At 47.0% G+C, this 11,400-nt stretch overlaps 2 protein-coding genes across 2 annotated transcripts; both read right to left on the bottom strand.

Moving 5' to 3' along the window:
• Positions 1–3,628: 3,628 nt before the first annotated feature.
• On the bottom strand, positions 3,629–6,808 carry F4812DRAFT_408351 (cytidine deaminase-like protein). The gene is made up of 3 exons (XM_047932361.1): positions 5,031–6,808; positions 4,229–4,889; positions 3,629–4,158 (listed from the first exon to the last, which is right to left on the bottom strand). The coding sequence occupies exons 1-3, from the start codon at positions 6,225–6,227 to the stop codon at positions 3,986–3,988; spliced, it is 2,031 nt and encodes a 676-aa protein (XP_047794624.1). The 5' UTR covers positions 6,228–6,808; the 3' UTR covers positions 3,629–3,985.
• Positions 6,809–7,129: 321 nt separating this feature from the next.
• On the bottom strand, positions 7,130–10,726 carry F4812DRAFT_8042 (uncharacterized protein). The gene is made up of 2 exons (XM_047939451.1): positions 8,330–10,726; positions 7,130–8,275 (listed from the first exon to the last, which is right to left on the bottom strand). The coding sequence occupies exons 1-2, from the start codon at positions 10,031–10,033 to the stop codon at positions 7,514–7,516; spliced, it is 2,466 nt and encodes an 821-aa protein (XP_047794623.1). The 5' UTR covers positions 10,034–10,726; the 3' UTR covers positions 7,130–7,513.
• Positions 10,727–11,400: the final 674 nt, after the last annotated feature.

The raw sequence follows: 11,400 nt of genomic DNA, 5'->3' as shown, positions 1-11,400 counted from the left end.
CCCCCCCCCCCCCCCCCCCCCCCCCCCCCCCCCCCCCCCCCCCCCCCCCCCCCATAGTTTAAGTTTGATAGCTCAACAAGGTACATGAATAACAGGTATCATTATTATTTATCGCACTTACGCTGATATAATAACGCCAACCCCAATCACGATATACCGAATGTTAATAATATTTCCCTATCCTTATTCCTATCATCTATCCCTCCATAGCCGAAAAGGGGAGGTTATCATGGGAGTTATGTGGTATGTGTGGTATACGCCGTATGCGGTATGTCCTTAGGTACACCAAGGTCAAGGGGGCCAGTCACGTCCTTCGGATTACATAGTCCGACATCTCCGTTGGCCTCATCCGGTCTCCTCTGTGACTTCATTATGCCATGTAGATAGATACTTACCCCTTGCTGCGGTTGGCAAACTGACTAACCATCCGCCCGCGCATACCCTCACCACCGCTAGCTTCGAACCGCCAGCCTGCCTTGCTATTATCGTCCTTGTGGCTATCCATGACCTCTAGAAACTTTATCTGTAGCCCCCTTTCCCCTCTCGAGAAAGGGGGATGTCAAACTATCCACATCACTCATCTTTAGGCAACGCCCTAGGATCGCTAGGCCACCAGGGTTCGGTAAGCCTTGCACGGCGACGGGCACTTCTCCGACTTTTGCCGTATATACCTTAAGGTAGATTTGGGAGAACAGTGTTTATATAAGTTTGAATGGCCTCGTAGGTAGCGACGACGAGCAGGTCAATTCTGCGAGTGCCGTCCTCAAAGTCGTCTCTGAGGCAACTCGGGCCATGTAACCTAACTACGTGATATGATAGCACTGTGAGAAATATTCGCGATGTCGAGGATGCAACTCCGTCTCTCTACTTTATGATAGATAAACTACTTCTCAAATAATTTTAGTCAGTCTCCATCGACCACCATCCTGGGTTACCGGGGGAGCGGGGAGGGGGCTAAAGATACGAGTAACGCCTCTCGATAAAATGCGGATATGTCACTCGAAAGCAGTACCTAGCCTCGCCCGGCTACACATTTGTTCAACATATCGGGCAATCCATCATAGACCATACTTGGTTAATAAACGCCGAAATCGAGGGGATCCGGTGGTTGTGGCGAGTATTAACTGAGTGTCATCCTGGAGAGACCACTTGCGCTGATTTAGTTAGTTGAGGGTGTAGATCCCGGACGTGTCTAACATCACGCCGCTCCTCCGACCTTAACCTCAACAAAGCCACCGTCAGGAGCAATAATAAAAGCTTAGCAATTCTGTCAATATCCTGCTAGGCCCTTGTTGAAAATATCTGGAATGAGGTTATGCAGACTTATACGGCTAAGGACTCGTTCGTCAAATCCACTCTCTTATATCTGGACCTCTTGCTCACTGTACGGTCCTGTTTCTACGATCGCGAGATATATGGGCTAGTAATCGAGAACGCGCCGTTTTCGTTTAGTGCATTTTTATGCCACATAAACAGTTCTTCCTTTCGAACCTTTCCTTTCGTCTTTCTAATATGTGCCCCATAAGCTATTCTACGCCGAGCAAGTATCAGGACATGGACTCTTCCAAATATCGTGTCTAAGATCGATGCGGAGAAGCAGCATAACATGTATCGCAGGTCGATCTAGTTGATTACTCCGCCGATGTTCTCCTTTGACTGAACGATTATCGTGGTATTACATCCAGGTAACCCGAAATCCGGAGGCAGTACTACGCCAGAAGACCCAAAAAGAGCCTTTAGGTGGAATATACTTAATACTTATGCAGGGTATGCTTTGCTCCATCGGCTTGTGCTAATGCCAATATGACTCAGTTCGAATAGAGTCGGGAATATCGTCTGTGAGGAGGCTGTTTGCCTAGGCGTCAGCTTCGCATCAAACATAAAAAAATAACTCAGAGATAGCGGGGTAGGGGGGTGGACTGATTAAATGACTTATCTGGTACATCGGATGGATTTCTTAATCATCTTGTGTGTTTATCCTTATTAACATGATATCAGTGAGCTTTTGAACGAGGACAAACCTTGATAGTGCATGTGCCTCCGCTATTCTTCCTGGATCAGCATGGGCCTATGGTTGTGGAGAGACAGCCATAGACAAGGCGTGTTTATGGCCAACTCCAACGCTCCAATGCGCAGGAAAACATGGAGGGCATATGGCTTCATCCCAAACTTGCAATTTTAGCCACTCTAGTGAATACAAGTGTTTCATAGGTTTAGTAGGAAATTGGCCATAGACGACTGAAGTATTACCAGAGCCATCGAATATTAGGCCGCCAGGAATGCCTAACGACAGCCTCTGTCCGAATTCCCCTGAACCATTATGCGAACTGGCAACCCGAAAGTTTCGAGTTCCATAAGATCTGTTCATACTCACGGATCGATGCCGAATGCTTCGACAGGTGGCGGTGATACTATATGGTGCCAGAGATACCGTGACGCCAGAAGTGACCCATATAGATAAGACATCAAAACAAACACAGCTGCAAATGGTTTTTAATCCGATAATATTTTTTAGATATGATTTCGATTTCTTTTTAATGCGGCAACGTGGAGGCTCCGGTACTTAGGAAGGTATACTTATCGTCAAATCACCCCTTCCCCCTCTAGTGTCATGACCGGTCAACTCAACCTCCCTATCAACTAGCATCGCTATATTTTTATCACTCGTCCGCTCTCCCTAGCCTCCCTGATCTAACTCCGTGTCATTTTTATATTGGTAGGGCTTCATTTTCTGTGCTCTGGAGATGGCCTTGATATGGATGGTGAATATTTTGGTCGGTGCGATAACTTCACCCAGGCACCTAGGTACAAACTGTACTAACCCGGAGGAATCAGACAATGCTCTTCAAACCGGCCCAAAGGCTATATTCTCTAGTAGCAGTTTATGAATTGGAGGCCGTATATCCGATTAAGCTCCGACACCTCGTAATCAACAACACAAAGAGGGAGCCCGCGAGCCTTTGCGTGGCTGGTCTACAACGACAGTATCACGCTTAAGTATAAGCATAACCCATCCAGAGCAGAGGCACTTCCAAGAATATGTGAACGCTTTGGCTATTCCTTAATTTCGTAATTAGTTGTTGTTATATACCTACACACAGGCGGGAACTGTGCCCCCCTCCAGCTGAACGTACACCATGGTTTAGCCCCCCTTTTCGCAGAGGCCAATAGCGAGCTCTAGCTAATATAAATTGGCAAACCCGCATCCTTATTCATAGAACTAGCTTAGGGTTCCGCCATGGCCCAGAGCAAGTTCGAACGAAGAGAGGTAGAGACGAAGAAGCTAGCGGTGTCAGCGATGTTACAGGGGGAAGTTCTCGGACCTAACTGAACCACTAAGCATACCTACCTGATTTTACAGCTGATCATCGAAAACCATAATGAATAGCTTCCAAAAAAAGGGAACCTCGTTATATTATACGTCTCCAAGTAGAACCGGAAGATCCGTTTCAATTATGACCGGATTTACTTTACGACAGCTGGCTAGGACCACTGATGGATACCTAAGGTACCTTGGATGGGTGAAAGCGTGTTATCTTAGGGTACTATAGCTTGGACGGCATGGATACGACCCTTATGTTTGACTGGGGTTATGATAGGATGCACGTAGAGCTACCCAAAGTTTGATGTCCAAAAAAAAAATTATGTATAAACATCGTTGTTCTACAAATATCAATTAAGTATGACTACCTAACTAACACAATCGTCCGTGAGAAACCAACGCATCTAGATAGTTGCATACAATGCCTTCGCGACACAAAACAAATGATTTTCGACCCTCCAGTATGCCAGCTCCAAAACCATGCTAACCGCGCTCGCCAACGGTATGTACCCTTGGCTAAGAGAAAAAGAGAAAAAGAGACCAGAAACGCCGGGGAGAATACTCCCATCCATGCAGTTGTGGGAATCTGACGCGAGTCTATCGTAATAGAATATTGTCTGTAAAATGATAAAGGGGATATCTGAGATATCGGGAACTGGCGAGCTACGTGTTCGTAGTACCATTGGTCGTTTCCATAGCGTCGCCATCATCAGCCGCCGCCTCGTGATCGACGGGGCCACCATCCGAAAACTCAGAAGCGCTACCGCCGTTCTTGACCTGGTTTTCCATGGCGAACAAGCGGGCAGCTCTGCCTTCTTTCTTGCGGGGTTGAGGAGCTAAGCGACAAAAGTTAGCCGGCGATCCTGATGTGAAAATTAGATACGATAACTACTAGACGGCACTTACCTCTACCATTCTCCTGGACGTAAAATCGCCGTAATAATGAGACGGCGTCGTCACGAAGATAGCCACCTTCAACCGGATATCCAGATTCCACGTTGCCACCATCGCCGTCATCTTCACCTCTTGGAAGGGGAGTAGCTTTGCCTTGGTGGATACGATCAACGTCTTGAGGACCATATCCATTTTGATAGGGCCGGTCCGATGGCTTGGGGACGGGTTTGGAGTTCTTGTGGATGTTGAAAACGCCTCCGGTTCCCCCAAACTTATCATTAACAGCGCCGAAGTAGACCTTCTTGATGCCTATTTGGCGCATAAGTGAGGCACACATGACGCAGGGTTCGACCGTAACGTAGAGAACACACTCGGATATAATGCTGGGTTTGACCGCTGGGGAAGGATGGTGCTTCTGACCGTAAGGATATACATGAGTCTCTGTCGGATCTACGGTCTCCCAGCTAGGGTGATCCAGGACTGGGCTAGTGCTGGCTGCGCTGCCCTCTATAGGCTTTTCTCGGGAGAGAAGTGCATCCAAGGCCATAAACTCAGCGTGGCGAGTTCCGTTACGGGAAATATTTGTCGCGTTCATTCCTCTGGCAATAATTTTCCCGTTATGGACCAAGACACATCCCACTGGCGTCTCATTCGTGTTTAAAGCTAGATTACCCTAATAAATTTGTTAGCTGGTTTGCCCCTATGCGTGCCATGAGTGAGCTAGGAAAAACATCGTAAAAAAAGAACTTTAGTCAAATAAAAATAGGGGATAGATAGAAGTAAGATCACGACGCCAAGGAAAGTAAACCTTTACCATAGCAAGTGCCTCTTGCATGAAATTAAGATGGTATGCCCGCTCAACTCGTTCCTCTTCCGTCTGAGGTTCGATCAATCCAGGCAAATTAGGAGCTGGAGGTAAAATAGGTCTCTGGACAGAGCTCCTACCGGTGAGAGGTAAGGCAACCATTACTGGAGGGGCATTGGGGGCGCAGGCTCCAGAGGCATCTCTTAGCTTAGGAGGCTGTTCGGTATTGGAGGTATTATCATCAAGAGTAAGACGGCCAACACTGGCGGTGACCTTTTCGATCTGCCCATTTGGGGGTGTGTTCTCCGGCATTGTAGAATTGTTAGAGGAAACAGAGGTTGTGATAACAGGCTGGCTGCGGGTACCCGTTTTCTGGGCTTGTGTCTGGTTCTCTGCAGAGAGGGGCTTCAGGGCAAGCGGCTGCGGCTCAGATTGAGAGACGGATGATGATATATTATGAGAAGGGACATTCTCCTTTTTATTATCAACGTGAGGAGTTGGAGTCGTAAGGCCGTGGCTAAGACCTTGGCTTCGGCCGCCATTTTTAGGACCGAGTTGCTTTTGACTATCGGGTTGATGAGAGCTAATTCTGGTGTCACCTTGATTCGCAACGAGAGTAACGCTACTGGGTTGTCCAAGAGGCGACGCATGATTCTGGTTAGCTGTAGGCCTGTTGGGTATACCATTTTGCTGTGCGGCGGTTGGTGCGTTAGATGTATTAGAAGATGTATTGGAAGCACTAGGCTTTGGGCCTGAGCCTTTGGAACCGCCTCGCTTTTGGCCACGTTTCTTAGACTGCGCCATGGTATCGTCTTGAGATGAAGAGTCCAAACCCCGTTCGAGATCTATGAAGGGAGAATTGTGGTACTGTTGTGAGGATTGGGGGCTGGGAGAAGGTGGACATAAAGAAGGGTTTTTATACTGGTGCTGGTCCTGATTTTGATCTTGGTGTTGGTTTTGGTTTTGGCTTTGGCCTTGCCCTTGCTCGGTTGAAAGGTTGGGATTTACTGAATGAGAACTTGTCGAGCGTGGTGAATCTTTTGAATCTTTTGAAAGGTTTGGTGATTGTTGCTGTGGTGTCAGGCCTGAGTCAGGTGTCGAGTTGAAGGGAAAGAAGCGGGCATAAAGTTGGATGAAAGACGCAAACAGCGCCTGCCAGGTCCGCCAGAGGCTCACAGCGTAACCTAAGATCTTGTGTCCCGCCATTGCTTCCTCTTTCCTTCTTCCCGTGCTTTCCTTATAAATGTAATGTACCTTATCCCTTTTCTTTTTCTTTTTTAATTTTTAATTTTTTTTTTTCCAACCCCAAACTTAAATCGATAAAAACAGGCGCAATTACTACAACTTTCTAACCCAATAAGATAAGTAGAAAGCCCGTGATGCTGTCACCACCACCAGCCACCCCAGTTGAATGAGATGAATGAGATAAAGCAGCTAATTATCAGATGAAGCAATGCCGACCGCTAATGAATGGTAAGGCAAGACCTGCATAAGCCTCCTTCTCCTGTGTACCTAAGTCAACCAAGGAGGTTGTCACCTCTTTGGTGAGAGCGAGCGGCGTTAGTACCTACAAAGGACTCTAAATGAACGTGCATCTGTCAAAACGCTATGTCTTTCCGTTCCTAGGACCTAGGTCACTCCCATATCGTTAGAGGATAGGATAAGGTAGCACATCCGGGAATCATGACTGAGTCGAAGCGGCGGGATGGGAAAAATGGTGATTATATTTTTATATATACTTAGGTATATACTAAGTATATAAAAAAAATAATTATATCACATATATATTTATCACAACGAGGGGAAGCTGTTCCGGCGGCGCGGCTGAGAATTTTCTACAGTTTTTTTTTTTTTCTTCAGAATAAAAAAAAGCTAATTGCCTAACTTGCGCTAGTTCCAAGGTCTACTTTCCTTAATTAGGGCTAGACCTGGCCTAGACTTTACCATTCAAGGTAAAGACCGATAATGCTAATCTCAGCGGGAACGTCCCGAAATACATACTACCTCTGTACCACTTAGTCGGAGAAGTGGGTGTGGATTAGGTAAGTCGTAGGTGCCAAGTGTGAGCATACCCGTTGGACCTCACTTGTTATTGAAAGAGCATATAATGATTTAAAATTTCCACCATTTCCATAATAAATCACTACATAAGATAAAACTAACTACCTCATCAAGACCAACTATCAATTCATTTCACATAATCATTAAGAACCAGTAGTGTTAATAAAAAGCAGTTAAAGGTCGTATTATTACTCTAAGTAGATGTGAAAATACATCACCTCCTAGATGTCGTCAGCTGGACCAACCTTCAACCACCTTCTTTCCTTGAGCCGTTTAGCCTATACGAGGCTAGAAGCTCACTTCAAATCCACCACCGCCTGTTTTTAAACTAGGGTATCATAATTTGCTTTTCCGATGAGCGCAATCATATGCCAAGCAAATGCCAACTATAACAATACATAGGAGAAATAGGTCCTAGGATGATATCATCATTAGACAAGACTTGTCATGCGCCGTATGCGGGAGCCCAGGGCCGTAGTACTCTTGCAGGATGAGTCTAGGATGTTGGTGAAGTTGCTGCGAGCCTTGGAGATGTCTTCCGATAGTCGAGAAAATCCTGGTTCGGCGGCGTTTGTACCATCAACCAGTCGTCCGGGGAAGGAAAGAAGTTGTGTGGCCAGATCCAGCATGGCCGCACTCGAAATTTGTTGCCGTAGCATGGTGTAAGCAACGACAATAGATAGAGACCCTAGACAGATCCCAATATCTACGGCTTTATCGCTTAGGGGTTGCCAGTGGCGTAGCATGCTCAAAGATGCGTATGCAAACAACAGCACGTATGCTGCAATTGCGCTCACAATCGTCTTGGGCTGATTGTGCATACCTGCCCTGGCTTGTGATTGCGGCGCTCTTAGGGATGCTGACTGAAGCAGCCTACGTTCTACGGGGCGGTTATTTCTGCTACAGCCCAAAGATGGCACTGTCTTGGTCCTGTCAGACGAGGAGGTGGATAGACCAGCGGCATCAGAGAAACCAATCTCCTCAACAGCATCCTGGGCTGCGATAATTCGAGAAATCGCATGAGAAATGCCAGAGGAAGGACGCCTAGGTGCATTCCAGGCATGGGGTTCTGCGATGGAAGACTTAGAAGATGCCACATCTTGAGACAAAGAAGATGAAGCAATTGCGTCCATCGTGCGGTGCTCAGAGAGAGTAGAAGGTTTGGATCCTTCCGCGCTGTGAGTTATGATGTTCTGCAGATATCTTAGCTTGAAGTCACGATTCAATACGTAGTAGGAATGACTTACGGTCTTGGGAAGCTTGCTGAACTCGCGACGTAGCTGGCTTGTCGAAGACAGTTCCATTGTGGCCTCAGACCCTCCAGATGTAGTAAACCAAGCGCCACTACTGCTTGTCAGCGTGGCAACTGTGTCTTGTTGCTTGTGCCGTTCTGCAAGGTTCTGGTTGTGTTTTCTTAGAGCTGTGGGACGTGGTGACCTAGGCTCAGATTCGTGTAGCGGGGATAGTGATACGCCTACTCCAGCTGGCGATGGTGAAGTCCGTGGTTGGAGCTGCGATTCGCCGGTCCTTACTGGTGAGAATGGGGCCGGTAGGCCAGGCGGAACGCGAGACTCGGGTACTTGGCTGCGCTGTCGGCTGTCGCCTTGTGCCACTAGGGACTGGATCGGGGCGTCGGATATTCCCTCGTAATATGATATTGTATCTAGGCCGGTTGGCGATGATGCTTGTTCCTGTAAAACCAGCGACGCTGGATAGTCTATGTTTGTAGATATACCTAGCTGAGTATCCCGACTCTGATCTTGGTCTAGGATACTCTTTCGTATGTGAGAGTCAGCCGGTGATTGGTCGTTTACGTATCGTATGTAGTCGGATTGTGGCAACGCTGCAACTTCCGTAGTTAGGCTTGGGTCATCATCCAGACAAATTGAAGAGCCCGGCGAGTATAGATTGAAGTCGGCGTAGTTGTTGCCAACCTCGCCACCTGGGTTTAGATAAGGTGGTAGTACTGCCTGGGCATCTTCGGTTATGCTAACGGTAGTGTTCTCTGGGGCTGCTATCTGCGCGGGAGTAATTGGTTGAGATGGAGAGTGTGAGCTAGATGAAGTTGGTGTGAGGTGGCCCTCGGGGTCAAAGAGGAAGTCGTAGTCGTATGGAATGGGCTCCTCGTCGTACTGGACAAACTGATCCCAATCCATAGTAGGATCAACCAACGAATCCGATACGATTGTGTCAAAAGATGAAGCAGATAGGTCTGCAATGTCGAATGATGGCATACATAAAGGTTGATCCAAAGGTTGTAATGTTGTTTGGGGTGGAGGTGCGGCCGCTGGAACGGACGGTGCAGCAGCCTTCTTCGCCTTCTTGGCTGTTCTAGTCGTAGAAGAACCGGAAGACCGCTTATGGCTCGGATCACAACGAACCTTCTTTCTCCTGCAAGAATCGCAAGCTTTGATGATTCGCATTAAGTGGGCGTGGTCGCGCTGCTCTTTCGTTTTGCAACCACGAGAAGCCGAGTTGGTAACATCCTTTCCGTCCTTGGTCAAAATTTTCATACCGGGAAGATGTGAGAAATCGTTGGACAGAGCCGCCTTTTTAGGGGACGGCTTCTGGGTCCTGCGTTCGCTTGATGAAGAGATATTGCTAGCTTGAGTCCATTGGCTCTCTGACATAACAGGAGATGTGAAGTTGGAAGCGTAGCCGGAATCAGCGAAGGTGGTACTGGGCGATTCCGTAGCAGAACCAAAACTAGGGTATACCATAAAGAATTTGAAGAGTTCGCCGGTCGCCATGCTATGCTCGAAGAATTCCATGGAGACGGTAGCACGCTTCTCGAGGATGGATGCATTTCCGGGAACGTAAGCGTCGATCATCTCGTCCAACTCCTTGGAACCCATGGCAGGGAAGAACTGCAACGGGGCACCAATGGCAGGCTGATGAACCGAGAAACCCATAAGGGAAGTAGAAGAGCTGATACCGGACGTGTACGACATATTGCTGATAACTCTATTCGAGGTACCGTGGGAATGGGATATGTATGATGCAGGTTAGTTAGATTGGCGATTTTGGTGGCCTCTAGTAAACGTTGGTTTATAGGTAAGCACCAAGTTTCGTCGTAAAATGTGATAAGTCAACGCCAACTTGTATGCAGGTTGACTTGGCTTGGCTTGCAGTTATAGATTCTGGTATAATAATAGTGATGATATAATAGCAATAACAATTCTTCAGAATCCGCTTTGGGGCTATAGATTTGACTTGTGCCTAGGTAATTGTTCTGAAAGTGATGTGTATAGGCTAACAGATGGAGGGATGTGCTTGTCTTTTTTTTTTTCTTTATCTTTTTGTTTTTCCTTTTCAGGGGAACCTGCTTTTGAGTCTAGGCACCTAGGTCGACGATGTCTAGCTCAAAGAGTCAGGGGGGGTTAAAGAGCGTAAGCCTTCGAGGAGGTCGAAGTAACAAGTTTGACAATGGTCAATGGGTATAAGGTTGGGAAGCCTAGGTAGAGTTCCAATCCACTACTATAATCTGATGGGAAGAGATGAGAAGGGACAAAAAAAGAAGAAGAAAAGAAGTTGGAATCTTACGGGAGGGAGTCACAGGATGATATTTCACTTCTGACAGACCAGATCCTAAGCTTTTTGTTATACACTATATGTACCTAGGTAGGTACACAACACATAGCATAGTGCCGTAAGTATCATAGTGCCTGCAAAGCCTCAATTCATCACTAGGAAAAGAATGGCGGAGCAAGGTTTTGAGACCCACCACGGCGAAGAAGTAGATCGACCGTTCAGCCAATCACCTTGGATTTCTAGTGGATACGGGCCTTCCAGCTTTCAAGTACTCTGCTGCATAATTTGTTAGTATTTAGCGGTGATTACTACCAAAACACTAACAGTGTCAGATATCTGTCCCATCTCGGCTGGGGAAAGATGCGTGGTGGCCTGAGGCATCCATCGGCAAGACCAAACAGGGTGGATTGACTCATCCGAGAATTGGCCAATTAACAATTAACTAACCCCTCCTAAAATTGAGACGAACCTTTCCTTTCATTTTATTAGAGGTATTTCGATGCGAGATTTCGGTGCCGCATCCCCCCTTACACAGGTTCATCATACAAGCCACGAAACTAATTATTGGTGTTTTCTCTTTTTTCTCTCTCGTTTTTCTCCTTCTTCCTCGCTGGGATGACTACCTAAAGGTACCTAAGGCTAAGGAAGGAAAAAAACATGCCGTAGCATGCATTTTGTTTGTCGTGTATTCCGGACTTGTTAGGTTATTAATTCTTAAGACTTTCGTTCCCCCATTGAAAACCCCGCCAGATCTCCTCTCAGATCTACTATGGTAGTGGGAGGCCCG

The sequence above is a fragment of the Daldinia caldariorum genome (genome assembly GCF_022478825.1).
Source record: "Daldinia caldariorum strain CBS 122874 unplaced genomic scaffold F4812scaffold_1, whole genome shotgun sequence".
Taxonomy (NCBI): domain Eukaryota; kingdom Fungi; phylum Ascomycota; class Sordariomycetes; order Xylariales; family Hypoxylaceae; genus Daldinia; species Daldinia caldariorum.
This window is presented reverse-complemented; position numbering and strand designations above follow the sequence as displayed.

Coding starts and splice junctions, on each gene's coding strand:
- F4812DRAFT_408351 (XM_047932361.1), bottom strand. CDS start 6,227: ATGGCGGGACACAAGATCTTAGGTTACGCTGTGAGCCTCTGGCGGACC. Junction 4,890..5,030: donor TGCAAGAGGCACTTGCTATG/GTAAAGGTTTAC, acceptor CAAATTTATTAG/GGTAATCTAGCTTTAAACAC. Junction 4,159..4,228: donor CGTCCAGGAGAATGGTAGAG/GTAAGTGCCGTC, acceptor TTTGTCGCTTAG/CTCCTCAACCCCGCAAGAAA.
- F4812DRAFT_8042 (XM_047939451.1), bottom strand. CDS start 10,033: ATGTCGTACACGTCCGGTATCAGCTCTTCTACTTCCCTTATGGGTTTC. Junction 8,276..8,329: donor TCAGCAAGCTTCCCAAGACC/GTAAGTCATTCC, acceptor AGATATCTGCAG/AACATCATAACTCACAGCGC.